This window comes from Mollisia scopiformis, assembly GCF_001500285.1.
Source record: "Mollisia scopiformis unplaced genomic scaffold LY89scaffold_17, whole genome shotgun sequence".
NCBI lineage: Eukaryota > Fungi > Ascomycota > Leotiomycetes > Helotiales > Mollisiaceae > Mollisia > Mollisia scopiformis.
The window spans coordinates 715,080-740,138 of NW_017263597.1; the positions used below are offsets into that span (position 1 = coordinate 715,080).

The window sequence follows — 25,059 nt, forward strand, 5'->3', positions numbered from 1 at the left end:
AAAGCTGCATGCACAACTTCTTGGTTTCTGGGACGAATATTTGAGGGGATCTCGTAACATGAGACTGAGCCGGTCCCAAAGAGTCGAGTTCACGTGATCCGGAAAGCTTGTTTTTTTTAACTCCTGCTTTGCAGGACTGTGCATTTGCAACGCAGGTCCTGATAGAGTAGCTAGGCAAATGAAGAGCAACAGCGACTTGTCACTCCTTTGACGCTCTCATATCTTCTATGAGCATCACACATCAACAACAGCTGATGGAGAATTTTGGTACTTATGATCTTCTGATCCCCCGGTGGTGCCTGCAAACCAATCCTGTCTCGTCTGAGTTGTCAAAGCAAGCCACAATCGCATCCCTGTTGATCGCCCTCTTGGTCCCGCCTGAGCCACACCACCACAACCCAAGGCAACTCGATTCACAAATCAATCGACAACGACCTCCCTCTCTCTCTCACAATCTCTTGACGACGGCTCATGGCATAATACCTCTTCCATTGACGAACATCTACGCCTTACGATTTCGGATGCGATCCCTTCTCTCTTCCTCCAGCCGCAGAGCTGATTAAGTTCCGGCTACGCCATCTCGAAGACTTCTTCAGAATCATGAGACCACCAAGGATCCTCATAGCAGGCTTCTTCTTCGTGGCCACTGTTATCTTGACCTTCGTTTCTCTGCGGTCCTCGCATCCTCCTCACAATGTCGCGACCTCATCTCCAGCGGTGCCGAGGACCGGCATTCAATCGCTATTTGCCTTCAGAGCCCCATTCTCTCTCTTTCCTCCGAACGCGATCATAACTTTAACGAACGATAACACGACTGCTTTCTTGGCTCGGCCGGCGGACTACGGCCCATCACTGCCGTCAGATGGGATGAAAGGCCAAGTGTGGATAGGAAGTGGATTTGGAGATGATAATGTCCGCCAGGGAACTGTGAGTGCGAGTGCAGAAGGAGAATTGGGCTGTAGTGATGTCCCCGGCTGGGTGGAGAGCTATGCAAAAACCGGTGCTGCTGCCGCCGAGCTCAAGAAAGCAACAGACAACAATGCTGCAAAGGCTGCCCTCAAGTCGAAGTCTCAGAAGAGGTCAAACGATGAGGATGGTCCGTTCGGTGACGACTCTGAATTACAGGAAGAATCTTCCAACGGAAAGGATGCTAAGCCGAAACCCTCCGTGGATGATGGGACCGATGATTATTTACACCATCCTTTGCCCGAATCAACTGTATCGAAGTCCACGGACAAGCCAGCTGCTGAGTCAAAGGGAGATCACGCAGATATACAATCGATACAGGAAGGGGCCGAAATTGCAGGAAAGGTTGTTCTGTTGAGCCGTGGGGGTTGTGGATTTGTGGAGAAAACCAAATGGGCACAGCGAAGAGGGGCAATTGCTCTAATCGTGGGTGATGATCAGAAGGGAGGGGCTTTGATACAGATGTATGCTCGAGGAGATACTTCAAATATCTCGATTCCGTCCGTTTTCACTTCCAGAACTACGGCTCATCTCTTGTCCTCTTTGGTTGGTTCTGGAAGCTTTCTCGAGGATATAATCGACGAGAATGGCAAACCTGCATTAAAGGTCCAGCATACAGATAAGCCACGGAAGTCAAAGAAGCATGGGTCTCATCCAACCTTTACACCTACTTCTGCGGCAACAAGATCCACATCCACTGCACGTGCGGGATCTAAGGTCTCTCACAAGAAAGCTCCTGGTCGGACAGAGGAGACATCAGCCATCACAACTGAGAAGCATGGCTGGCTGAGATCACTTTTCTCGGGCTCGAAGAAGAGTGACTCTAAGACAGAAAGCAGTCGACCACCAAGTAGTGGCCAATTAGACTGGGTTCTAGTAGATGAATGGAAGGATGATGACGAATCAGGATCCAAGAAGATCTCGACGAAGCCGAGCAAGAAGACAGACAAGAAAAACCCAACCAAGAAGCCTTCATCGAAGACTAAACCAGGTGCGAAGGCGACTTCTGGAGATGATTTTGTAATCGGTGTCCAGGACTGGAGAGATCCTGATTTGGTTGGATCCAAGGACACCGAGACAGAGAACGGGAAAGCTGCAACACCAGCAAGTAATGGAAAGCCAGGCACAGCAAATAAGAACGAGGCTCCGCAACCGACCAAATCCGGCAAGAAGCACCTAGGAGGTGCTCTCCAAGAAATTCCTGAGTTTGTTTCGCCACTTCGTGGTGGCAGTATCACGCCGGGAAGTGGTGAATACGATACTAAAAGCACCTCCGATGATAAAGAGAAATCGAAGGACAGCAATCAAGAAACGTCGTCTACAGATGGCAAATCGAAAGGTCTTCTCACTACTATATTCGGAGACGACGAAGAGGATGTTGAGTTTTTACCATCAGGCTCTCACCGCGTCACTGACGAAGACTCGGATGAGGAGGAAGGGGACGATGATGATGAGAACGAGGGTTTGTGGGTCACTATCACACCAACGAGTGGAGCAAGTCCATTCCTTGATACCCTCTTAGTATTGGTTGTGAGTCCATTGGTCACTTTGACGGTTGTCTACGCGTTACTCTTAATACGATCTCGCATAAGACGACGTCGATGGCGAGCACCAAAGTCTGTTGTTGAGAGATTACCTGTGAGGACATATCAGACAATAGCTTCTGGTAGTCAATCTCCTAGAGCTCCAAGTCCCACCAGCTCTTCCGTCACCACTCCACTTCTCCAGCAGTCTCCTTCTTCACGACCGAGACCACGCTCAAGAACTACAACTGGTGTTCCAGAGCCTGGGGACGTTGTGCGTGTCAATACCAACCCATTACACATTCCAGCAATCCCTCCTCGAGCACCAGAGCATGAGAAGAATGCTAGCGAGTCGAGTGAATGGAAGAAGCATATGGGCAAGCAAGTCGAATGTGTGGTTTGCTTGGAAGAGTATGTCGATGGTGTCAGTCGTGTCATGAGTTTACCTTGTGGCCACGAATTCCACGCCGACTGCATGTAAGTCACCTGTGATCTATCAAAGCAACTTCCTGCTAACATGTGCTAGTACACCATGGCTAACCACACGCCGACGGACATGTCCAATCTGTAAAGGCGATGTCGTCCGATCACTCGCGCGAGGATCACCATCAAGTCCACGTTACGAACCGTATCATGATGACAGCGACGATGACTACCAAACCCAAGCAGCCGAAACCATCAATCCCTCCCAATCATCCGCACTCCCCATCCCCCAAACCCTCGACGGCCAAGACGACCTCGAGCAAGGCATCATCTCCCCTTCTCCCACCCGACCCCGAAGGACAAACCGCCCCTCAAGCTGGCGCAGCCTAATAGTCGGCAGCATCAGCTCTCCCACGCGACCCGCGCCATCACAACAGGAAGAGGACCGCGATCGATAGACAGACCCGAAGGAATCCGCCTTTTTGTAATTTCTAAACCTTCAAGCAAACACTAGTAGGCTTTTTGTATGGTGTATAGGGAAACTGAATTGAAGGAAGGGGGTCTTTCTTGATTTTGATTTTGGGTGGATGGATCGGGATTGGAGCACAGCGAAAGGCGCAATACACTCGTTTAGATATCTTATATCTCTCTCTCTACTTTTTTTCTTCTGGTTCTGGGAACGCTGTGTGTGAATAGGAAGGAGAACGAGCGAGCGAGCGAGATTAGAGATGAGATGAGACGAGATGAGTAGCGGAATCTTGAATTGTGAGTATATATCATTATTGTGATGTGTCTTGGTTTTCTGCTGTGATGTGAAATCTGGTCTATGCAATATATGCGTTACTATTAATCTGGTTGATCTTATTAACGTCTCCTTCCCATCAGGAGCAAAGCAAGTCCAAAGTGGGCAAACAACACTTGACAATGAATGTACACTAAGCTTTCAAACTTTGTTCTGATACATTCGTCGTTCTGGATGCATGCGCTGGCAGCGCGATATGCGCAAATCGCGCCATTCGCGCAATCTGCGCAGTGGGCGCGGAGTGCATAATCAACGCCTCACTTGAGGATTATCATTTTGGAAAGTCAAGGTAAATTGATTGAGACTTGAAATTCGAGGACGGGATTGACATTGATATAACGAATGACCAGAAGATTTGTCCTCATGAAGGAATACTTGCCAGACAAACAGTCGGTGCTCTATTGCATATAAGAATAATGCTCACCCGAACACCAGATTCCATGTTCAGAGTGCTAGTCACAAATAGTATGTTTCTATTCGAGGAAGGAAGACCCCCTTCGATTTACTTCCTTCACAAACAAGCGAGCTATTTCAAGGGCAATCTCAAGAATAGGGAAGGACGCAAAATCTGAACTTTCATTCATTACTCAAGCTATAGTATCCAGTCTATCTACCAACCCAACCCAACCAAATCCCGTGGTATCATATATATGCCACCCAAGCCCCAACCAGTCCGATCCAACCCAAACGCCGGAAAGAAATATATACCCCTCCAAATCTTTACAATCTAAGGCCCCAACTCATCCCTAATAATACAAAGGAGCCCATTCTCAGGACATATCTTCGTGCGGTTCAACTGCTTGTCCCACGGCCCCGTCGGTCCACTGACATACTTCCAGAAGCCAAAGAACGGAGGCGGTTGTTGCGGGTCTTCTTCCGGATACTGTTGATCGCCCCATTTACCCTTGAACAGCATCGCGCCGACAGGGCTGTCGTTGATGGAGGTGAAGGAGGTTGTGTTTACGAGGTAGTTGTAGAAATAGGAGTTGAGAGTCGGGTCCCAGAGCATGCCTTTGCTGGTATAATCTTGGATCAAGCCAGCGGGCAGATTGAGGTCTGGAATTGTGTGGTCATGTGTGCCTGCTATTGCATAATTCGCGTGACTGCCCCGCGCAGAGTAAGAAATGGGACGAACGCCGATTTTCTCGGCGGCGTTGTACGTGAATGCCTGGCCATTGCCGTGCTGGCTGTACCAGATAGCTAGCGGCTTGCCGCTCTCGAAACGAATCATGTTGTGTTCCCAATCGCCAATGTGATCACCGAGTTCTTGGAAGAGAACGGTGTTACCTTGATTGTAGGCGTAGAAGTACGTGTAGAAGACGTCGACGAGGCCGGAGCCGTGGTCGTTGATAATTATTGCGGCGCTGACGGCGTTGTTTGTTTTGCCGGTTGAATCGGGGACTATTCCTGTGAGCCATTTGGGGCCAGAGGTGACGGGGATGTTGGATGTGAGGTAGACGTTTCTGCCATTACGGCCATATCGATTTAACTTGTGGAGGTTGGAAAGGGTAAGAGGTTCAGGAGGATTATCGATGGTCGTGAGGTTGATTTCAGGATGGGTGTTCGTGATTTGGGCATACATGTCGGAAGGGAAGAATTCTTCTCTTGTGTCGAGATAAACTAGAGGGGCTACGATATCTATTAGCAAACTACTTGCAGACTATAGGATAGTTGTACTTACCGTAATCTAGCACATACCGAGGAACTCCTGCGACTTGACGTGCGTAATTGGTAGGTCTGGCACAAGTGAAGAGGCGGTTATGCCAGACCAGAATGAACACAGCGACGGCGAGCATGATCTAGAAAAATTCTTGAGCTCAATGCTTAAGAAAGGTAGAGTTATGGCGGCAGACCTTATAGTATATCCTCGAATTCGCCTCCCTCTCTTCTCTTGGCATATCTCTCGACTCCTGGACCGGTAGAAGCTGCCCCTTCTCCAATTCGTCCATCTTCTCCATCCCGTTCATTGCCATCTTGTTCTTGTCCATTCAATTAAGAATGCCAAGAAGGCGGTTCAATTCAACGTGAATATATCGAGCATTAATCTTGGGTCCTCGACACGGCTGCGAATAGGACCCTGAAGCCAGGGTTCTCCAAGGATCGGCCGGGATGCTTGGATAGCTCGAAGAGAGGAGATGCAGGGACTTAATGTAGGAGCGGAGGCTAGGAATCGGAGATCATGCAGAGCCAGCTCGTGCATGGAGTTCTGAGAGATGTTCAGCTGCTACCTGCACGAAGGGACATTTCCAAGATACAATTTGGAACGTGGAGGCGCACAGCTCCATCAATGGATGCAAAACAAGACCCGGACCCTTTTGGTCCTATGACGATGTCAAGCTCCCATTTAGCGCGACAAACCTTATTTTACTGCGACAGTACGTTTGCGATGCTGATTGGCTGGGAATTATTTAGACGAGTTCCACGACGGGAAGACGGCTTTCCCGTGAGGTACGATGCAGCAACGTGCGCAGTTACACAGCAGAAGCAATCGCTTGATGTTACACATGTACAATAGACGTGTGACTGTGTATTTCCGATGTCTTCATAGCTTCTAGAATAGAATCGTTTTCTAAGCGGGACATCTGTTTAGTAAGTACTTCGTACAGCTGGCAGAGAGCTAGAGAGACCATGGTCTACTATAAGCTTTACATTGTTGATGATACAATAATTTAAAGAAAGCTAGCTTGGCTGGTGGGAGAATTCTAACTCCGATAAGATATATAGACTGGAGTAGAGGCTATTGAGATCACATTAGCCAATACTGTAATTTCTAGAATTCTATCACTGCAACTAGACTTAGGCAACTTGGAGAATATGATGCACGAATCGAAATGCGATTTCATTGAAACTCATCGCACAGTGTTGCCTTTCTAATACAGCAAGACCTTCATAAGCAGAGGACCAAGGTCCAATGACCTGAACGCCGACCAAAAAAATAGCTGTATGGGTATAAGGTAAGAAAATGTAAAACAGCCACCAGCAGTCCATAAGGAGCCATCTGACATCAAAGTCACCAAGGTTCGGGTTGATATTCAGGTATGACTGCTTGTACAGCAAGGATTTCTTTCCTTCCTAGACGGACAAAGTCAAAGTTCTTCGGTAGAGGGACGCGGGACCTGAATCGATGTTAGTACTACACAAACATGACTTGACTTCAATACATACTTTAGGTAAAGGACTTTCAAATTGCGAGCCTTATCTTTCAGGGCGACTTGATCGCGGTGAAATTCCCAGCCCTCAACCTTGCTAATAGTGGACCAACCACATCCATACTCTTCAATGCAGTCCACGAGTAATTGAGCGTCAGCTTCTGACCACGGTGTGCGTCTTTTGCTGGACTCTTTCATGGCAACTTTGCGTCGTGCCGTACTTCGGGCTGTTTCTTCCCGAGCAACGACAGAAACTTGAGTTGGATTTGGCGCATCGACGTCTTCTTCATCGTCGTCTACATTCATCCTATCACTAGCTGACCGAGCGGTATCATTCCGTGCTGTCCTTCGAGGAAAACTTGACCTCGGTGGGTCATCTTCATCATCGCTGACCCTTACTTGCCTTGAACTGGATGGTCGAGGGAGCGCATTGACAGTAGGCTTTCTGACATCGGGGGCTCGGCTGGATTCAGCAGGTTCTTGTCTCCGACGTGCGCCACCACTTCCTTCTGCGTGCTGGTTGGCCGCTGCATCGATTCGCCTTCTTTTCGAGGGACTAGAGCTTTCTGGAGCAGGAAGGGTTGGGCGGCGCTTTGTCTGGGTATTGATTCTACGCTGAGGGTTAGATATCCTCTGATCTTCCTCGAATTCTTCCTCTTCTTCCTCCTCCTCCTCCTCTTCTTCGACTGGAGTGCGACGTCGTTTCGAAGATACGTCCGGCATATCACTTTGACTGTCAAATATAATTCTTTGAGCATTGGGCTGAGCGTCCAAAAGAGTCCTCTTAGGCATTTTCCCTGCCTCGAGATTCTCCTTATTTTTCTCATTCGTATGCCGCCGCCAGGTTTCTGCATATTCGGGGACTGAACGTTGATGTACCGGATCCGGCATCCCTTGATCGCCGCCATCATCCAAGTCAGCAGGATTTTCAGATGGGGGACGAGCTTGAGCTGTGGGCTGCTTCGGGATTGAGGAGGATGGTGCAAATGCATCTCTTGATGGGGCTGATGAGGTCAACCCGCCTGATCTTTTCATGTTTGCCAGCAACAGGGCAGTACTATCGACACTTCTTGCAATCAGCCAATGTGATCCCAAAGAAGTCTTCACCGAATTATAGCTGAGCAACGAGCAACGAGAAAAGAGACTTACTTCTGCTCAGCGCTCACTTCGGATTGACTTTCAAAACTTTCCTTCATGACTCCAAGCAAATCCACCATGATATTGGTGGCACCTCCTTGGTCCTTCACGTTATCCGAAAGTTCCTGAAAGCGGGATCGAACCCATTGAGCCAGATCAGTGAGAAATGTGAACCATCTAAAAGTTCTCTCTAGCTGATCAAAGTCAACCACATCACCGTCTTCGATAGCTTGCTCATTCTGACGAAAGAACTCTCTGATGTCGCTAACTCGGTTATATACGAGTCCTTTCTGCTCTTCGGATATCGGTGGACCACGAGAAAAGCCTTTCACAGTCCCATTAGTAGTGATATCGTCAAACTGGTTCAGGGTTTCCTCTCGCTGTGCTGGTTGTGCGTAGAAGGCAGAGGCGAGGATGAAGTCCGGATCAAAGGCATCTTGATCCTTTTTCGCTTGAAGATCAATAATTACAAATTGTGTCCGGACTTCCAGCAAGAGTTGAAAGCTCTCGTCGAGCAATCTGCTTCCGCCGTATTCAGTCTCTTCGTCGAACTTGTAAACGAATAAGTCAGAGAACCAACTTTCAAAACTCAGCAGACTTCTGACGGTCTTTGAGCTTTTCTGTTGAGCAACCATAAATGTTTTGACTAAAGTCGCCAGGTTGGCTGTGTAGACAATAGCATCGGGGCGAAAGTTTCCTGGACCAGGCTCATCACTGCCCAAAAGCCTTCTGAGCAAGAAGCTCCTGTTAATGAAGTCATCGCTGCCAAAGTTCGCTCTCGTCGCGTCAAAATCTTGCTCGCGTAGCTTGAGTCGTTTCGCTCTGTCTGATTTCAGAGTGTGAAGTTCTTTGACAATTTCTTCAACCCCTTCTTCCGTGAGATTTGAAGGTATTAGTAGGTCTATGATATTCTCGGACCGAACAAAAAGATCAACCAGCGCCTCCGAGACAATCGGATCTATCATAGCGATTTGTGACTGTGAATGTGTTGTCACAGCCGTTGTTCCAGACATCTGCGATGCTGCTCCTGGAGAAGGATGGCCCTGTACGTCGTTGTCATCGACTTCGTCACTTTCCTCTGATTCTCTATCTTCTGCAACGATGGAAAGATCTGATGAATAAGTCAACTCAGGTCTTCAGCTCTAGAGTACTGAAATATTACCTCGTTCAATAGCAGCTGTTCGAGTAGCTTGTCTGGTACGACCACCTCGACCAGATGCGATGCTGGCGTTGCTTCCTACGCTATCCGCAGTTCCTTCACGAGAGCCTCTTGTCTCTCTCTTTATCGTTGTTGCGCCGGGATTCTGACCTCGGACTTCTACGCTTCGACTTCGTGTGGATCTGGTGAGTGGTCCCGCACTTTCTGTGTCGCGACTGCGGGACTTGGGAGGTGATGATGCTTGATTTCTGGCTGCGCCAGATCTCGCAGTCGTTCGTCCACTTCCTTTAGGAGGCATTGTGTATTTTGACAAGCTGGGCCTTTCTCAATGGGGTTTGTCTCGACAAATGCGCGCGATTAGATATTGCAATCGATGAAACGCGATGCCTTTGTTGTGGAGACCAAAATGGGTAAGCGCAGTACTCCACAGCACGTGACCATATTAGCGGCGCTACCAAATTTAGACGCTGTGGAGAGAAGCTGTACCAGGTACCTAGGTAGAAGCAGTGCAATCACTTGTGCACATGAAATCTGTTCAACGGTAATGAATTTCAACGATATGAGTCTCGCCGTGCCCCAATTTATCCCACTATGCTTGTATTCGCGTCTTCTAGACCAGTCACTCTTCAAACCCCTTTACCAGGAATAAATAGCCCCCTTGTAACTGCATCTGAGCTAAAAATTGGACCGCCGTAGCGAGAGGGAGAAACCCAGTTCCAGTGCTCTGGGCTTCACCCCTTCTGGGAGCAATTCCAATTCCATAAAAACTGATTCGATCATTACTCCCAATTACCATCTTCGCATTGTCACCTTCTTTACACTCCTTTTTCAACTCCTGATAGCCTGAGCATTTTTGTTTCGAAAGAATCTGAAGGAGCCACGTCATAAGAGTCGCCATTACCTCATCCGCTGAAGCAGATTTCTTCCTCAGGAGCGACTCATCGCGCGCTGCTGCTCGAGAATCACAGCCATATTCATATTTCATAATGAAGTTCCGAAGGCGTCCAGCTCCGCTTCTTCTCCTCCTTCTGCCATCGTTGGCGACAGCTCTTTCGGCCGCTGCCCAAGACAATATACAATCAACACTGAGCAAGAATACACAACCTCGAGATGCGAGGATAGATCCTCACCCTTCACCGGTGGTCGACCTAGCTGCAAAGTCGAAGCTTGATATAGGGACAAAAGATGCACCTGTTGATGGCAAAGATGGGAAACCGCATGCAGGTCCTTGGGTTGGCTCGGAGAAGGACTCGAAAGATACCAAGAAAGATTCCAAGAAGTCGAAATCAGAAGATGGTGAATTGGTTACAACGAAGACGGATACTTCCAAGATGGTCACGCCGGATGGAGAAAAGATACCAGCTGTCAACGATGGCGTAATGGATGATCCGCATAGACAATTACCCAAAGAAGGAACAACTGGGACCGAGGGTGGAGTCAGTGAGAAAGATAAGGCACGCAAAGCACAAGAGGGACAGACTGGAGAGAAACTGGAAAAGAAGCCAGATTCACCCAAAGAAGCACCTCCGTTGCCTCACAGCGAACAAACCAAGATCAAAAGTGAAAAGGGTGAGAAGACTACGAAGGATGCAGATTCCTACGACGACGATTCCGGAGAAGGGCTTGGTGGACTCGAGGTATGAGCAGAGAATAATAGCGCTCTGGAAACTTGCTGATCAAGACAGAAACCGAATGACCTTCCAAATAAACCCAATAATCTCCCGCATCCTCTCCCAGATTCTGCCAACAAGGACCACTTAGATATTGCGAAGCCCGGCTCGAAAGATTCCGCCAAATATGACCTTCCAGAAGATGACGCCGGCGAAGGGCTTATCCAACCCCTTCACTCCTTCGTGCTATCACTTACAATGATTCTATTTTCAGAAATTGGCGACAAGACTTTCCTCATTGCAGCTCTCATGGCAATGAAGCATGATCGACTTCTGGTCTTCTCCGCAGCCTTTTCTGCTTTAATCACTATGACGGTTTTATCTGCAGTTCTCGGACATGCAGTGCCAACCCTGATCCCCAAGCGCTTCACAAATTACCTTGCAGCAGCTCTGTTCTTAATATTTGGTGGACGCATGTTGAAGGAAGGGCTGGCAATGAGTCCAGATGAAGGGGTTGGTGCCGAAATGAAAGAAGTAGAAATGGAATTAGAGGAGAAAGAACACCAAGCGCGACAGCAAGGACGACGACGGTCGTCTATCTCGCCATATGCTCTCGAAATGGGTTTGGGAAGCAGAGGGACAAGGAAGTCGAGATCAGGGTCTCGTTTACCATCACCTCCTCGCAGTCCATCAGAATCCCCTGATAGATCGCCAGCCCCATCAGGCTCATCTTTCAAGAGCTTCCTCGCGGGGCTTAGCAATCTACTTGGACTTCTTCTAAGCCCGGCTTGGGTCCAAACTTTTGTCATGACCTTTTTGGGCGAGTGGGGAGATAGAAGTCAGATTGCTACTATTGCTATGGCAGCTGGTCAAGACTATTGGTGGGTAACTGGTGGTGCGATACTTGGTCATTGTGCTTGTACTGGTGTTGCAGTCATTGGCGGTCGTGCTATTGCTGGGAAAGTGAGCCTGAGAGTCGGTATGTTGTTTCTACCATTGTCACACGAAGATCGATCATTAACATATTCTAGTCACTTTAGGAGGTGCGATAGCATTCTTAGTCTTCGGCGTCATCTATTTGATCGAGGCCCTGTACTCGGCTTGAACGACAACTTGTTTATTATTGTATCATTACATAGAAGCCGTCCCGAGACGGACATTCCTTTTCTCTAATTATGTCCATTTCCGTATATCCTTGTGAGGGTACAGTTGGGTACCGGTGCAAGCGGAAGTCCAACTCCATACCTGAAGGACTGGGTGTATGTTATCTCCGGGGTGTTGGGCAGCTAGGATCAAGCTGTTAGGTCTTTTTCAACATACTCGTGGATGGGAGCATAACATCGGCGTTTGTTATTCTGTCTAAGCGTGGTAAAGCAGTACCGATAAATAAAAGAATTCTTTCCTGCTAATCCAATACATGATCTCTTGTTTCTTGTTCAGACTGCTATTTAAAAGTGGGACATTCCAAGTGCAGATTGTTGAGCGCCCAATCATCTGCACTGGCCACTACTCACTTTGTCTTTCTATATAGTAAAGTTTTGCGCAATGTCCTCCATATAGCCGTAAAGTATTTCCGAGGTCGACAGAAAAAGAAATTAGCCATGGAAAGCAACAGTCATGAGAATTAGCCGGGCGAACTCTCTTCGGACCCTCCTCCAAGCGCACCTCTCCGGAGATCTCGCGCACTGGCAGCGGCCACCGTCCACAAGCCAGAGAAAGTGACGTGCGCCCGGATAAATCAGAACCAGTAATCACAGCCTGGCGCCCAGCAAAAGCAACCGATAGCGCGGGGCATGTCGATTCAAGCTAGGTAGAGCTTAGAAATCTCCATGCAGAACAAGAGAGAGAAACTATCAGCAAACTTTCACGATTAAGTCCTGCTGCTGCTGCTTCAGATCGTGTTAGGAGAGCGTTTTGTTACTTGGTTATTTTTCCAGAGGAGAGTTTCAGGTCATTGCTTTGTTGTGTTGCACGAGAGGAAGAGAAACCCCGCAGCCCGCAGTCCCCCTCGATCGATAATCAAATCCACCTACGTACGTGCGCGGTGCGAATAGCTACACAACGACCACCATTGCACGGATCGGTTTTGAAACGGGCATCTTCGTGTCTACTTGATTGTCGGTTCATTTGTTAGGTTTTATATATCGTTGGGATCCAAAGAGCAACGCGATGTGGAAAGGCACCTCTTCCTCAAGCCCTCCGGCTTCTCCAACCCAGACGAAGATCCCGTCAGTGTCGAAGCCGAACTACAGGTTGAAGAATCAGGGGAAGCGGATTGCGCAGATTGTTAAGCTGAAGCCGGAGCGTGTGGAGGAGTATAAGGAGTGTCATGCTAAGGTTTGGCCTGAGGTGTTGAAGCAGATTAAGGAGTGTAACATTGAGGATTGTGAGCCGTCTTTTCCTTTCGTATTTTTTTTGGGATCTGTTGTACATTGGTGATTTTATTATTTGTGCTTTATTTCCGAGACTCCGTGCTAATGTGCTTGTTCTGCAGACTCTATTTTCCATGACCCAGAAACCAGTATTCTTTTTGCGTCTTTCAAATATGTTGGGTACAATTATGCAGGAGATAGTAAGCAACCTACCTTCTCAGCCTTCCTACTGCCTTTTTGAGTCTTTTTCATGTTTTCAAGAGAATATTTCCATGCCTTCCTTTCTTCAACCCTCTCAAGAGTGGATACTGTGGATACTGATTCGTTATTCGCAGTGGAAAAGATGAGGGACAACCCAAAAGTTCAAGAATGGTGGAGAATGACCGATGAGATGCAGGAAAGCATGGTTCCCGGTGCAAAATCCAGCCACGACGGCGAGCCAGCATGGTGGAAAGGCGTGCAGGAAGTGTTCTACTGCCCGTGAAGAGCTGTAGATCCCAGGGAACATACTGTATTTTGGGCGGGCGGTCGGTTTCAACAGCAGGTGGTTATGCCAGGCTTCACGAGGACATGAGAAACGAATAAATGCTAGAAATGCACCTATTTGGATTTCCCGAACAAGCCTCCAAATCCAAATGTCCCTAAACCTGCACCTCCGCTACCCTGCCGTCTGGCTTCGTTTCGTATCCATTCCTTCAACCATTCTTTGTTTTTCATCTGCTTCGGGTCTGTGACTTTTGTGCCAGTCTAATGATAGAGAAGTAAGCATTTGCATATCTTTCCCGCAACTTCGCAGATGTTCGGGAGACTTGGGGATTTTGGGGAGCTCTAGCTTAGGGTGTTTTACCTGTGCTTCTCCACGATCAAAGCTCAGCAAAGTAGGCATGCTAGTGATCATATAAGTCATTCCCAAACCATCATTCATGATATCCGGAGAGTCGTATTCTATTTCGCAGAATGATACCCCACCCTCCTCCTCGCCAATTCCCGATTTTATAAGCTCATTGAGGATAGGGGAGACAGCCCTGCAGGTATTGCAATAGCTGGCCGTCCAGAATGTCAGGAGAGGAATCCGAGAAGAAGTGGAGAGGAGTAGGTATGATTGGAATTCGTCAGGACGGCGTACACTATAACTCGTTAGACGTCCGGCATGAGGTAGCACATGCTTCATTGCAGCTGGAGAACTCACGGGGCATAGATGCAATTTTTGGCGGCTTGCGCCTTGGAGGTCGAGAAGTCTCGACGAATCGGAATAGTCACCGAGCATTTGACCCCGGATGACAATTTATAGACCCGTAATACAGGTCTTGTGATCATTGTGATATGTTTCGAATGCCAACGGTGAAGATATTGAAGGTGTGGAGGTTTCGTTTCTTCATGTCCAACAGCTTGTCGGACATTGACCTGGCTGGGATTGAATCACGGCAGAACCCTTGTGCCCAGCCTGGGATCTGCGTGGCTGCAGGTGTCTTCAACTTCCATGAAATCCGAGATCAGATGATGAGAATTTCTGTAAGATGTTCAACCACGAGACAATTTTTGGGCGTCTACGTGTGCCAATGCTCCACCGTGTTGCTTTTCTTACTCAGTCTCATTTGATTATTTCCTGCATCTCTCTGCGATCAAATATTCTCTTGAGCGCCCGTGGCGAGAGGCATTCAGCCTCACTGCCCGGAGTTGAGTTGGGGTTCTGACCCACCCTTCCCCGGACAAGACATGTCTGGCAATTGCAGCCGGGGAGCCGAAGAGCCGAAACAGAAGGCACATTCCCAAGAACTTTATCTTGGATGCCATAAACACGCCCCTCGATAAGAGGATGAGACCTCTTCCTATACCATATGCTTCCTACTCGACTACACGACTCAAGCCCCCGTGTTGATGTAACAATCTTACTCGTCATTCCTACATTCACCTACAAACTATTATCCGCCTCTTGACGGTCCTGTATTTTTCCTGTCTTTCTCTCTCGTGGTGCATGCGCGTCCAGCTGAATTCTCGAGAAGCTTTTCTAGAAGCATTACTTGCTTGAAGAGCTTCTGCCACTTGTAACCAAACATCTTGCAAGATGCAGGCTGATGGAGAACAAGAGAGACCTGTTCTAACTCCTAATTCTGAACGACCCCGTTCTTTCTTTGCTCGGAACTCTGCCTCAAATTTCCACGACGAAGATGTCGAGGACTCGGACGAGGACAAAGGCAGGCCAACAAAATGGAGCATGGGAGTCTTGAATGACCCTCTTACTCATGAGGTGCCTGGTGAGTCTTTATACATGCAAAACGTCTAGGCCATTTTCTGACATGTGAATCTTACAGGATCTGTTCTTCTCTTGACCGGAAATCGAAACGAGCCTCTGGGTCTGCGAAATGCCCCTGCGAGATCATCTGCCTCCTCTTTACCAGCCCCACCTCTTCCCCCTCCGAGCAGACGGCAATCACGTCAATCCAAACATGCGGAGGGGAAGAAAAAGACGCCAGATGGTGCGATTATCCTGGAACCCCAGCCAGACGATTCACACAACGACCCTCTGAATTGGCCTACATGGAGAAGAGACGCAGCACTATTGTCTCTAGGATTATATTGCATGGTTGGCGGTGGTATGACACCAATCCTGGCTGCTGGGTTCACAAACGTTGCGGCAACTTATAATGTCACTACACCAAAAGTAGCACTTACTACTGGATTGTACATGATGGGTCTTGGTGTTGGCTCCGTAATTGCGTCCCCGACCGCAATTCTCTATGGCAAGAGGCCTGTCTACCTCTTCAGCGCAATTGTCTTCATTGCGACCTCTATTTGGTGTGCAACATCACCAAGCTACAACTCTCTTCTAGTAGCGAGGATCTTCCAGGGTATCTCCGTGAGCCCTGTGGAATGTTTGCCATCCGCTACCATTGCCGAGATTTTCTTTTTGCATGAACGAGCATATCGAATTGGTATCTATACTTTACTCCTTCTCGGTGGCAAGAACTTGGTGCCTTTGGTTAGTGCTGCTATAATCCAATCAATGGGCTGGAGATGGGTTTTCTGGTAAGTCCACAGTATGCAGAATAAATCCTGAACTAACGTTCTACAGGATCGTTGCCATGGTTGTGGGTTTCTGTGGCTGTCTTTTGTTTTTGTTTGTGCCAGAATCATTCTGGGACAGAACACCAGTACCGAAAAGCCGTAAAGCATCAAAGCATGGATCCCGGCTTACTCTTGCACTGTTCACAAGTCATGGCTCTCATAAAGATGCGCATCATAACCCCGAAAACGATGCAACCGGTAATCATGAAGATGCAATCGTGGAAAAAGAGACACCTGCAAATCAGGAAGACATCACAACACCGAAAAAAGCTGTGTTAGCTGAGGGTCCTCATCCTCATCGAAATCTTCACGTAGGATTTGCCGGCGATGATCAGGAGCAGACTTTGCATGACGGCGCCAATGAACCCATAATTCCTTCGTCAGACGGAACCATGCACGCAACAGGTGGTGACGGCCCGAAATCAAGCACATTCACTGTTGGCATGGGCACTGATTTGAAGGAGCAAATCCGCAAACGCTCACGGGCCGTCACTGACCCGAAACATGAGTTTGCAGGTGTTGTTCAACCTTCAGGTAATGGGCCCCCAATGCCAGCCTTGCATAACTTCAACTCTCCATGGTACAAAGACATAGAGAAGAGCTCGGGCGATTATCTCGAAGCAGGCAACAGGTTCAAAAATATCAACAACGATGGCGTAACATCTCCTGGTTCTGATCATGTCGCATCTGCTCTACCTTCTCGACCTGTGGCACCTTATATTGCTCACCTCAGACAAGCCCCACCGCAGACTTTCTTGCAACAACTGAAGCCTTATAGAGGACGACTTAATTACGACAAATGGATTCGTGTAGCAATTCGACCTTTCATCCTGTTCGCTTATCCCGCCATTCTTTGGTCCGCAGTAGTCTACTCTTGTGCTGTTGGTTGGTTGATCGTCCTGTCCGAGTCTGTGGCTGTCATCTATCGTACCCGAACTACTTATGGATTCTCAGCTCTGTCAACGGGTCTCATATACTTGTCTCCTTTTATTGGAGGCGTACTAGGAACAGCAGTTGCCGGAAAAGTCAGCGACATTATTGTGAAATTCATGTCCAGACGAAATGGGGGACTTTATGAACCTGAATTCCGTTTGGTTATGGCAATTCCAGTCACTATCACGACAGTCATCGGACTCATGGGTTTTGGCTGGTCTGCTCAAATACACGATGCTTGGATTGTTCCTACTATCTTCTTTGGCATTATCTCGTTCGGGTGCTCTTTAGGATCGACAACAGCCATCACTTTCTGCGTTGACAGCTATCGGCAATACGCTGGTGAAGCCCTCGTCACGCTCAATTTTAGCAAGAATATTTTTCACGGATTGGTGTTCAGCTTGTTCTTTACGAAGTGGCTCGAGTCGGATGGATCCAAGAAGGTCTTCACTTGGGTCGGCGTAATTCAACTTATCTTTATGACGCTCACTGTGCCTATGTACATTTTTGGGAAACGGGCTAGGATGTGGACCGTCAGGAAGAACCTGATGGAGAAATTCTAGGCTTATGATGGAGTTTGGTTTAGATTGGACGTTGTATCGTTCAGGTATGAGGGATAGACTCACGAACCGTTCATGGATAGATTGTCTTTAAGATTTGTGTTGGCGCATGGAATACATCAATGGCAAATTGCTTCGAGCTTTGCTTTATTTCAACTGCTTTCCGGAATTAGAGGATGCGCAACGCAGTGAAACAAGAGTACACGCAAGTGCTGCAGCCGTGCAATTGCAGATGCTGTTCAATTCATGCCAATAGTTCTGGATTCGGATTCGTACATACACTACTGATTGTACACGACCGGCACTATACTTCACTCCATTTTCCCAGCCTTCTTCTCTGTCCTCGCCAAAAGGTACTCGCCGTTCATTGCAGCTTTATACACCCCATACAAGCCCTGCAAAGGCCAAGCACTCTTGACATGTCTCCTCGTCCATTCCCTCCAAGTTTCGTTCTCAGCTTTCACTTTCTCTTTGCTAATATCTACTTTCTCTTTCTCATACACACTAGGCAAGTAACTCCCACTATACTTCTTTCTCAAAGCATCGTATTCTTTGCGATTGTATATCTCGTCAAACTCCTGTTCAATGTAGTACGTATGAGCATACAACCATTTCTGCCCACCTAATTCATGAACCTTTTGCTCGAAATCTCGGTTCCAGGTTACAAACTTTTCTTCGGGCCTGGACCCCAGACTCCGAAATTGAGCATCATGTCGGGAGGTTGACGGTTGAGTTTATCGACTTGTAGGGAGTGTGTTGATGCTATTCCCTTGCCGCTCTGTTTTAGGGGACACAGCCAGATAGGGTAGTTTTTGAAGGTCGTGGCGAGGTAGGTCATGAATGTTGCGGTTTGAGGATATGGGATGGCGACTTCTTGGATTATGTATTGGGAGGAGAGGCCGCTTCGGTGCACGGCGTGGTACAGGACGCGGGTGTGCATGTAGTGGTCGAGGAGGTAGCGGATTACGCGGTTGAAGGGCGTGAGGAAGTATGTGTATGCGTAGCGGGCGACCCAGAATCCGCCGCGGTCGTAGCGGAAGAGGTAGTCGACCAAGGGGATGGCTTCGGTGATGGGTGAGGTGTGTTTGGCCGTGAAGTGGTAGGCATGGAGGTAGAACCAGGGGTCTGAAGGTCGGGTGAACTTTTGGACTTTTGTATCGAGACCGATGTCGTTGGTTAAGCGGCCAGCACAGATAACGCCTTTGATTTCTGAGTACATGATTCCGTCTAGGTAATCGCATGTTGGGTCCTTCGTTGCTGTCTCAATCTCCCTTTGTGCTTCAATTATGCTCGTGACAGGATGATAGGTAAGTGCAACATAAGCTTTAGCTTCTATCAGTTGAACCTCGAGCATAGTTGTCAATCCCAGCGTTCCAAATGATGAGGCAGCGCGGTAAAATAAGTCTGATCGTTCAATAGCAGAAGCTCTGACAACTTCGCCATCTCTAAAGACTATTTCAATCTAGTTGATAGTTCGATCGAAAAAGCTGTAACGAAAAGAACTGGCTTCACCTGCCGTAGCAACAAAGCCTCCTCCTAGTGTGATACCTGGGAATTCTATAACAAATAGTGGGATTAAACTATAGTTCAAGGTAGTTTTAACAAGTGTGTTTATAGACACGCCAAGTTTAACCTAAATAATCTTATTCTCAATATCCACCTTCAAGACGTAATTAAACCCAGATGTATCAACCATTCTGTCTCGTTGAAAATGGGATTGACGAGTACTATTCGTCGATCCATGATATATCCGAAAGGCTTCTTTGCGGGCATAGAATTTGCGTACCCTGTCGGCGATTTGTGTCACTGCCTCATCGTGCTTGTCCATCTTGAGGTAAATACAGAAAGAGACAATAGCAATGACAGCGTGGGATAGCGTAAAGAACAGCTGCTTGAAGCTATCCAAGATGTTTGATCACCAGAGAGCGACCATTCGACAAACTGTATGAGGATGATGAGAAGCCAAGCTCTGAGTGTTCCGAAGAGAGAAAATGACGACTAACAAGAGCTCGAAGCATTGGCAGAAGATAAAACAAAGCAGTACAGCAAAATACAAGGAACTTAGATATAGAACAAGTATGAAAGAAAGAGGAAAGAGCAAACCTCGAAGTCCGAAATGCACCAATGGGAGACGTGAATTGACCCTCATCACGTGCTGGGTTAAGGCGCAAAACTTTGTGCCAACAACTTTTCTGGATTCTTGAAGGCCATCAAATAAAATGTCCTCTCGAATTCCGCCGCTGCTAGAACCGTACTTGGCTCTCCCTCCTGAAGCATCTCTTGTCCTCTTGACGAGCGTGTTGGGAGCAAGCACAAACTGGCTTGTTCTGAGATTTCTCCACAGCGCCTTGTCAGAAGTCTCTTCGGGAGTAAGTCCAGAAGATGAACCGAAAGTATTGCTGGTGAGCTTCATGCTCGATCTAGCTTTTTGGAGGGAGAATGCTAGGAGACTAGTAGGTTCAATTTCTTTTTCTAACTCTCTTCTTCGGTTCACGTGTGTGAAGTTGAGTTCCATGCTGAGACTTTTCATAGGGTCTTGATCTTGATAAGTTAGCTGCGAAGAAGAGATTTGTCTTCGTGGATGGCTTGAGTGGGCTGTTTCTTTCCAAGCAGCAGAAAGCAAGTCCAGCAAAAGGTGGGAATGTAACGCTCAGTAACTCTGGTCTTGAGAGTGTTTCTGAGGCTATACACAATGATGCCAAGACTTTGAGACACAGTCAAGGGACGACTAAAATTATGTTGATTGTGGACCAATTGGATCTGTTGTTGGCGGCTGGAGGTGATGCCGTCAATGCTGTGGGCCTTGGAGACTTGTTGTTAGGCTTGCGTGAGGTAGGTGCATTATATTTCAAAGTTCAGAGGTGGAGTGGAGTGCTTATACGATGTTAGGAGGTACATTGCACCATAGTCTCTCTTTCAGCAGATCTTCCTCTTGTTTCAAATCCTCAGACTCCATTGGAAGCAAATCACGCTGCTTTCTTGATAAGCACCGCACACCAAGCAGATTTCACTATGAGTCTAAGATTGCTGGACACTGGAACAGCAAGAGATGTTAGTGGTGTTGTGAGAGTCACAGTCGGAGATAGGGCAACGGAAGAAGACGAGGATATCCAAAGAAAAATCGAGGAAAAGGAGCTGTTGTATTTCGTGGGAGGCGATGGAGGGGTAAAGGTATTCGAGAGAGGACAATGATGCTGGAACGGAAGGAGTCGAAGTAGCAAGAGTGATCTTCAATATGACTTGAATTGCAACCGAAAGTACCATCAATACAGACTTCGCTCTCCCCAATGTAGCCCAGTTCCCATTGCACAATCGTATTCTTCCGTTGACCCTTGATTTCACGTCACAATCTCCTGGTAGTTCAGCAATTCGTGGTGCAAATTTCGATGGTATTTGCTAGCATGACCGTAGCCCTCATGACCATAGTCCTCGAGACATCATAGCAATCGATCCGTCCGCAACCAATCCCAAATCATGCAACTCCCTTAATGACCCATTTACTCGGCCTTGGCGGATGGTCCCCTCGAATCTTTTGGTGCACCAGTTTGGAAGCCATTCTTGAATTTGCGAGGAACACCCTTCATGTGGCGCATGCGTCCGGTACCGGTAGTCTTTCTTCTCTTAGCCTTCTCACCCCAGTTGTCTGTGATATTGTCAGCCATGAGCTCTCTTTCCGTTTCAACTGAGAGGGTTGCCCCTCGATATGCTGTGAACGTACATTGCCTAATCTTGGCTGCTGGGTAACCGCAGGATGAGCAGGTGTGCTTTTGGATGTGGAGAGATCGGCGACCTGTGAAGACGAATATCAGTTCCATATTCAATTTCCAATATCAATGGCCTTCCAGCTTTCCAGCTTTCCAATCCCATCTCCCAGTCTCGAATGGAATCGATTTTACTAACCGCAACGTCTGCACAGAGTGTGGGTCTTGTTCTGTTATAAATCAGCAGCCATTCCATGGAGAAAGGAGCAGAATTTTTTTTACATGGCGCTTGCCAAAGGAACTCGTGCCTTTCGCTATGAAGATGTCAGTGAGATTCGAGTCGATTCGATGAGTTGTAAATAGGACAGTCGGTTGATGGAGTAGGGGAGTGTTCGAGGGGTTGTCGCATGCAACGTACTCATCTTTGTTTAGGAAACTACGCAGCAGACCGTTAGTATCATATCTCAAATCGCTCCTTCCAAATGGGATACAGAACGTACCTCGTCGTTGACGTCGTTGGTTGTCGAGTTTGTCGTTGGAATTCCAGTCTCTTCAAAGTTCGCGCGATTTGGAAAGAATTGAATGTGTTGCGCTAGTAAATCTAAGCGAAAGGAATGGTATCACGTGGGCTCCGCTTTTTCAACATCCTTGGCCTCCATCTCTTCCTAGAAGAGTTCAATACGATCTTTCAGAAGTTAAACGCAATATTAATGGATTTCGATTACAATCTCAGCGATGAAATCAAGGCCATTTTTGCCATTTAATTTGTTTCATTGCTTTCGCCCCCAATATCGAAAAACCATAGTACTTCAACGCAACACAATTTACCCAGGTATAAAGTACGAACAACACAAAATCATTGACATCTTTCCACTCCCAAACGCCTATTTCCATGGTATCAATCCCAACCACATTCAGTAATAACCGAAATCAACTCTCAACACCCAGCATTCCCTTCAATCCAGACTCGACTCCTCTCCACCATCTACCACGTTCTTCTAGGTCATCACCAACACCACCAAGCGCTTCCTCCTTCCTCCTCTTGGCCTCCCTAGCTGATGCCGTGCTACCGAGTCTCTTAACCTCCAAAGGTTGCAACTCCGCATTCAATCTTTCCAACTCCTTGGTCTTTCTTGGCAACATGACTTGGAGCTGTTCTAATTGACGATCAAGCTCTACCCTTTCCCTCTCCCGCTGCTCCACCAGATCCAATGTCTTATCCAGAGGCATGTTCAATGTTGGATTCGATCCTGGTTGTTGCGCTGCTCTCAATTCCTCAACGCTTGCCTCCAATTCCTCAATCCGTTGCGGCAGCTCTTGCAATTGTGAAGTTTGCATCTGGATGTTCTGATATTTCCGACATAGCTCTCGACCTCTCTTCTCCAATTCTGCCACTAACTCAGCGACCTCCGTCTTCTGGGACTTCAACCCGGCTTTGGAAACTGCCAGTGTCTCTTCCAATTCGACATTCTCCTGGTGTTCGACAACAAGAGGAGGATCACCAACAATAGCACGTATGAACTTCTCTTTTGTGACTTGTTCAAGGTAAGAGAATCGGAGCTTCGAGAAAAGTTCCTTTGCAGATGTCAGCGCGTGAGTTTCGCCAGAAGTGACTTGAGCATACCTTGTAATGTGAGAGATCCTCCTCTAGGCTTGCTGGAGTTGGATTATCAAAGACATCTGCAGATACATCTGATGTCCTTTCACCCGGATTCTGCTTGAGTGGTCCAGATAGCGGCTCGCTGAGCTTTATGATAGAGAATTCGTGTGTTTCCTGAACTTCTAGAAGCGTTGCCAGAATGTCCTCATGCGAGATCGCCATACTGCGTCTATTCTGGTATCTTGTCTTTCTACGTTGATAGAATGTTCCGCTTGCGAGTGTTAGAAAAGTAGATTCGCCACAGTAGCAGTGCTTCAGCAGAAATATGAGATTGGAGAAAAGCACACGACCTTGGATGAATGTCCCGCGATTGGCGTTGTTGATAAACAAAGATTATATTGCCGCTTGTCACCGCTGCCAAACTAGGCAGCGGCCCGAGGTCAGAAACCCGAGAGACTCACATTCCCTTCATACATTCATTCACAGCTTGTAGAACATTCAGAGGTGCGCGTCGGGATCCGGCCATATTTCCGCCTTGCATTTTCTTGGATATTTCTTACCACTGGGTCACCCATGATTATCAATTAAGATGGCAGACGAAGAGCTGACCGACGACTACGTCGCAAAACTCCTCGCGAAGGATGCGAAGGAAAGCTCTATCAAATATTCTGCCATGGGTTTACAAGCTTTTGCGCCATCAAAGTAAGATCCATGAGCTGCTGCCCTAATGCCGTTTGCTAATTAACCACAGGCCGCCTGCAAATAAACCCAAACCCAATACTCGCTTTCTTCGAAATATCATCAAGGACACCGACAATCATAACGCAGCATTGTTAGCGAAAGAAGCTGCGGAAGCCCGAGCACGTCTGCGGAATCTACCGAGTCATCAACAAGAAAGCAAGAAGCCTGTAAAAGTCGGAGCAGGCGACATTCGAAGACGTCAACTGGGAGATATTGCTGCTATTCTGGGAGGACGACCGAGTAAGCGGAAACGAACCGAGGCCAGCAAGAGGGGCGATGGCTCTAGATATGTGAATACTTCCAGTGAAGACGAAGTGCCGAAAGAGAAGTCTCGCGAGAAGGGCCGACGGGACCGTGACGGTAGAGAGGATAGGGACGAGGAGAAAGGTTCCAGAGACCATAGAAGTCGCCATCGCCGCCATAGAAGCTTGTCAGATGAGCGAGGAAGAGATAGAAAAGAACGAAGGAAACGAGACAGATCTAGTTCGAGATCTCCAAGACAATATAGAGAAACGGACTCAAGGCGACGGGAAAGGTCACCAAGGAGAAAGCGGTCAAGTTCACCAGACGAAGACAGAGAGCGAGAAAGATCACATCGGTCTTACCGACACCGACGATCTACTTCGCGGGAAAGAAGAAGGACAGATAAAACGCCAGCAAAGTCTGAGAAGCATCCGGTATCCAAACCAGACTATGATTCAGATCCCTTAGACGACATCATAGGCCCACGACCACCCGAGATCAAGATCCGAGGACGCGGTACAATTTCACTCGGTTCCGGCATCGACGACAGATTTTCCTCTAACTATGATCCCACGACTGACGTACAGCTTGATCCAGACGAGGAGAATGACTGGGACCAAGCTTTAGAGGCGTTGAAAGACCGTCAGAAGTGGCAACAGCAAGGCGCAGATAGACTGCGAGCTGCTGGGTTCACTGAGGAAGAAGTCAGTAAGTGGGAGAAGGGTGGCGAGAAGCGAGAGGCAGATGTCAAGTGGGCGAAGCAGGGAGAAGGGAGAGAGTGGGACCGTGGAAAGGTTCTTGGTGATGATGGGATGGTGAAAGTTGAGTCATCGTTTGGGAGATTGACGAGCATGTAGAGATTAGATGTCTGCGAATGACACCGCATGTCTTCCGTTGTCAATCAACCAGATACTGCCTGCAATTTTACGTACGTGCAACTTGAACTTCAGATTTCTGTGTTGTTAATGCTTTGTTGGACATCACTCACTGAATCCTTCGACTTCAAACACCTTTAGATGCCAAAGCGATGTCAACGACCTTTGTTCGCCCCCTTTCCTCCTTTGAATTCGCTAA

General features: G+C 47.8%; 12 protein-coding genes across 12 annotated transcripts; 6 read left to right on the plus strand and 6 right to left on the minus strand.

The window, feature by feature from the left end:
- Positions 1-600: 600 nt before the first annotated feature.
- On the plus strand, positions 601-3,370 carry LY89DRAFT_698720 (uncharacterized protein; the record flags this gene model as incomplete). Its single annotated transcript, XM_018217002.1, has 2 exons — positions 601-2,966; positions 3,016-3,370. 2 exons carry the CDS (start codon positions 601-603, stop codon positions 3,368-3,370), a joined length of 2,721 nt encoding a protein of 906 aa, XP_018068738.1.
- Positions 3,371-4,441: 1,071 nt separating this feature from the next.
- LY89DRAFT_708740 (uncharacterized protein) lies at positions 4,442-5,510 on the minus strand (the record flags this gene model as incomplete). Its single annotated transcript, XM_018217705.1, has 2 exons — positions 4,442-5,343; positions 5,396-5,510. 2 exons carry the CDS (start codon positions 5,508-5,510, stop codon positions 4,442-4,444), a joined length of 1,017 nt encoding a protein of 338 aa, XP_018068739.1.
- Positions 5,511-6,534: 1,024 nt separating this feature from the next.
- Positions 6,535-9,531, minus strand: LY89DRAFT_784339 (uncharacterized protein). Its single transcript, XM_018222778.1, has 4 exons — positions 9,163-9,531; positions 8,013-9,111; positions 6,880-7,929; positions 6,535-6,830 (listed from the first exon to the last, which is right to left on the minus strand). Exons 1-4 carry the CDS (start codon positions 9,455-9,457, stop codon positions 6,725-6,727), a joined length of 2,550 nt encoding a protein of 849 aa, XP_018068740.1. The 5' UTR covers positions 9,458-9,531; the 3' UTR covers positions 6,535-6,724.
- Positions 9,532-9,735: 204 nt separating this feature from the next.
- Positions 9,736-12,174, plus strand: LY89DRAFT_686860 (putative GCR1-dependent translation factor 1). The gene is made up of 3 exons (XM_018215380.1): positions 9,736-10,796; positions 10,845-11,748; positions 11,801-12,174. The coding sequence occupies exons 1-3, from the start codon at positions 10,146-10,148 to the stop codon at positions 11,872-11,874; spliced, it is 1,629 nt and encodes a 542-aa protein (XP_018068741.1). The 5' UTR covers positions 9,736-10,145; the 3' UTR covers positions 11,875-12,174.
- Positions 12,175-12,938: 764 nt separating this feature from the next.
- On the plus strand, positions 12,939-13,625 carry LY89DRAFT_671742 (DUF718-domain-containing protein; the record flags this gene model as incomplete). The annotated part of the gene is made up of 3 exons (XM_018213236.1): positions 12,939-13,155; positions 13,264-13,341; positions 13,477-13,625. The coding sequence occupies 3 exons, from the start codon at positions 12,939-12,941 to the stop codon at positions 13,623-13,625; spliced, it is 444 nt and encodes a 147-aa protein (XP_018068742.1).
- LY89DRAFT_650170 (uncharacterized protein) lies at positions 13,264-14,720 on the minus strand. The gene is made up of 3 exons (XM_018212095.1): positions 14,331-14,720; positions 13,989-14,268; positions 13,264-13,888 (listed from the first exon to the last, which is right to left on the minus strand). The coding sequence occupies exons 1-3, from the start codon at positions 14,456-14,458 to the stop codon at positions 13,742-13,744; spliced, it is 555 nt and encodes a 184-aa protein (XP_018068743.1). The 5' UTR covers positions 14,459-14,720; the 3' UTR covers positions 13,264-13,741.
- Positions 14,721-15,021: 301 nt separating this feature from the next.
- Positions 15,022-17,790, plus strand: LY89DRAFT_137359 (MFS general substrate transporter). The gene is made up of 3 exons (XM_018205287.1): positions 15,022-15,396; positions 15,454-16,168; positions 16,215-17,790. Exons 1-3 carry the CDS (start codon positions 15,207-15,209, stop codon positions 17,701-17,703), a joined length of 2,394 nt encoding a protein of 797 aa, XP_018068744.1. The 5' UTR covers positions 15,022-15,206; the 3' UTR covers positions 17,704-17,790.
- Positions 17,670-19,528, minus strand: LY89DRAFT_752376 (uncharacterized protein; the record flags this gene model as incomplete). The annotated part of the gene is made up of 4 exons (XM_018221248.1): positions 17,670-18,373; positions 18,427-19,152; positions 19,195-19,333; positions 19,370-19,528. 4 exons carry the CDS (start codon positions 19,526-19,528, stop codon positions 18,012-18,014), a joined length of 1,386 nt encoding a protein of 461 aa, XP_018068745.1. The 3' UTR covers positions 17,670-18,011.
- A 359-nt stretch (positions 19,529-19,887) lies between these two features.
- LY89DRAFT_137598 (uncharacterized protein) lies at positions 19,888-21,045 on the plus strand. Its single transcript, XM_018205288.1, has 3 exons — positions 19,888-20,153; positions 20,233-20,532; positions 20,590-21,045. The coding sequence occupies exons 1-3, from the start codon at positions 19,920-19,922 to the stop codon at positions 20,890-20,892; spliced, it is 837 nt and encodes a 278-aa protein (XP_018068746.1). The 5' UTR covers positions 19,888-19,919; the 3' UTR covers positions 20,893-21,045.
- On the minus strand, positions 20,871-21,839 carry LY89DRAFT_686862 (60S ribosomal protein L37). Its single transcript, XM_018215381.1, has 5 exons — positions 21,820-21,839; positions 21,684-21,715; positions 21,601-21,631; positions 21,419-21,490; positions 20,871-21,343 (listed from the first exon to the last, which is right to left on the minus strand). Exons 1-5 carry the CDS (start codon positions 21,821-21,823, stop codon positions 21,198-21,200), a joined length of 285 nt encoding a protein of 94 aa, XP_018068747.1. The 5' UTR covers positions 21,824-21,839; the 3' UTR covers positions 20,871-21,197.
- Positions 21,840-22,152: 313 nt separating this feature from the next.
- Positions 22,153-23,347, minus strand: LY89DRAFT_784345 (uncharacterized protein). Its single transcript, XM_018222779.1, has 2 exons — positions 23,026-23,347; positions 22,153-22,976 (listed from the first exon to the last, which is right to left on the minus strand). Exons 1-2 carry the CDS (start codon positions 23,221-23,223, stop codon positions 22,332-22,334), a joined length of 843 nt encoding a protein of 280 aa, XP_018068748.1. The 5' UTR covers positions 23,224-23,347; the 3' UTR covers positions 22,153-22,331.
- Positions 23,348-23,590: 243 nt separating this feature from the next.
- LY89DRAFT_589777 (uncharacterized protein) lies at positions 23,591-24,842 on the plus strand (the record flags this gene model as incomplete). The annotated part of the gene is made up of 2 exons (XM_018209555.1): positions 23,591-23,703; positions 23,753-24,842. The coding sequence occupies 2 exons, from the start codon at positions 23,591-23,593 to the stop codon at positions 24,840-24,842; spliced, it is 1,203 nt and encodes a 400-aa protein (XP_018068749.1).
- Between the last annotated feature and the right edge of the window lie 217 nt (positions 24,843-25,059).

What these genes read in the sequence shown, in the direction of transcription:
- LY89DRAFT_784339 (XM_018222778.1), bottom strand. Translation starts at nt 9,457, where the DNA reads ATGCCTCCTAAAGGAAGTGGACGAACGACTGCGAGATCTGGCGCAGCC. An exon ending in AACAGCTGCTATTGAACGAG is followed by an intron (nt 9,112 to 9,162) that starts GTAATATTTCAG and finishes CTTATTCATCAG; the next exon opens with ATCTTTCCATCGTTGCAGAA. An exon ending in GAAGTGAGCGCTGAGCAGAA is followed by an intron (nt 7,930 to 8,012) that starts GTAAGTCTCTTT and finishes GATTGCAAGAAG; the next exon opens with TGTCGATAGTACTGCCCTGT.
- LY89DRAFT_686860 (XM_018215380.1), top strand. Translation starts at nt 10,146, where the DNA reads ATGAAGTTCCGAAGGCGTCCAGCTCCGCTTCTTCTCCTCCTTCTGCCA. An exon ending in AAGGGCTTGGTGGACTCGAG is followed by an intron (nt 10,797 to 10,844) that starts GTATGAGCAGAG and finishes TGATCAAGACAG; the next exon opens with AAACCGAATGACCTTCCAAA. An exon ending in GAAAGTGAGCCTGAGAGTCG is followed by an intron (nt 11,749 to 11,800) that starts GTATGTTGTTTC and finishes AACATATTCTAG; the next exon opens with TCACTTTAGGAGGTGCGATA.
- LY89DRAFT_650170 (XM_018212095.1), bottom strand. Translation starts at nt 14,458, where the DNA reads ATGATCACAAGACCTGTATTACGGGTCTATAAATTGTCATCCGGGGTC. An exon ending in AAAAATTGCATCTATGCCCC is followed by an intron (nt 14,269 to 14,330) that starts GTGAGTTCTCCA and finishes AACGAGTTATAG; the next exon opens with TGTACGCCGTCCTGACGAAT. An exon ending in TTGATCGTGGAGAAGCACAG is followed by an intron (nt 13,889 to 13,988) that starts GTAAAACACCCT and finishes CTCTATCATTAG; the next exon opens with ACTGGCACAAAAGTCACAGA.
- LY89DRAFT_137359 (XM_018205287.1), top strand. Translation starts at nt 15,207, where the DNA reads ATGCAGGCTGATGGAGAACAAGAGAGACCTGTTCTAACTCCTAATTCT. An exon ending in TCTTACTCATGAGGTGCCTG is followed by an intron (nt 15,397 to 15,453) that starts GTGAGTCTTTAT and finishes TGAATCTTACAG; the next exon opens with GATCTGTTCTTCTCTTGACC. An exon ending in GGCTGGAGATGGGTTTTCTG is followed by an intron (nt 16,169 to 16,214) that starts GTAAGTCCACAG and finishes AACGTTCTACAG; the next exon opens with GATCGTTGCCATGGTTGTGG.
- LY89DRAFT_137598 (XM_018205288.1), top strand. Translation starts at nt 19,920, where the DNA reads ATGTCCTCTCGAATTCCGCCGCTGCTAGAACCGTACTTGGCTCTCCCT. An exon ending in GGGAGAATGCTAGGAGACTA is followed by an intron (nt 20,154 to 20,232) that starts GTAGGTTCAATT and finishes GACTTTTCATAG; the next exon opens with GGTCTTGATCTTGATAAGTT. An exon ending in TGTTGTTAGGCTTGCGTGAG is followed by an intron (nt 20,533 to 20,589) that starts GTAGGTGCATTA and finishes ATACGATGTTAG; the next exon opens with GAGGTACATTGCACCATAGT.
- LY89DRAFT_686862 (XM_018215381.1), bottom strand. An exon ending in GTTCCTTTGGCAAGCGCCAT is followed by an intron (nt 21,632 to 21,683) that starts GTAAAAAAAATT and finishes GATTTATAACAG; the next exon opens with AACAAGACCCACACTCTGTG. An exon ending in AGCAGCCAAGATTAGGCAAT is followed by an intron (nt 21,344 to 21,418) that starts GTACGTTCACAG and finishes ACAATATCACAG; the next exon opens with ACAACTGGGGTGAGAAGGCT.
- LY89DRAFT_784345 (XM_018222779.1), bottom strand. Translation starts at nt 23,223, where the DNA reads ATGGCGATCTCGCATGAGGACATTCTGGCAACGCTTCTAGAAGTTCAG. An exon ending in AGGATCTCTCACATTACAAG is followed by an intron (nt 22,977 to 23,025) that starts GTATGCTCAAGT and finishes ACATCTGCAAAG; the next exon opens with GAACTTTTCTCGAAGCTCCG.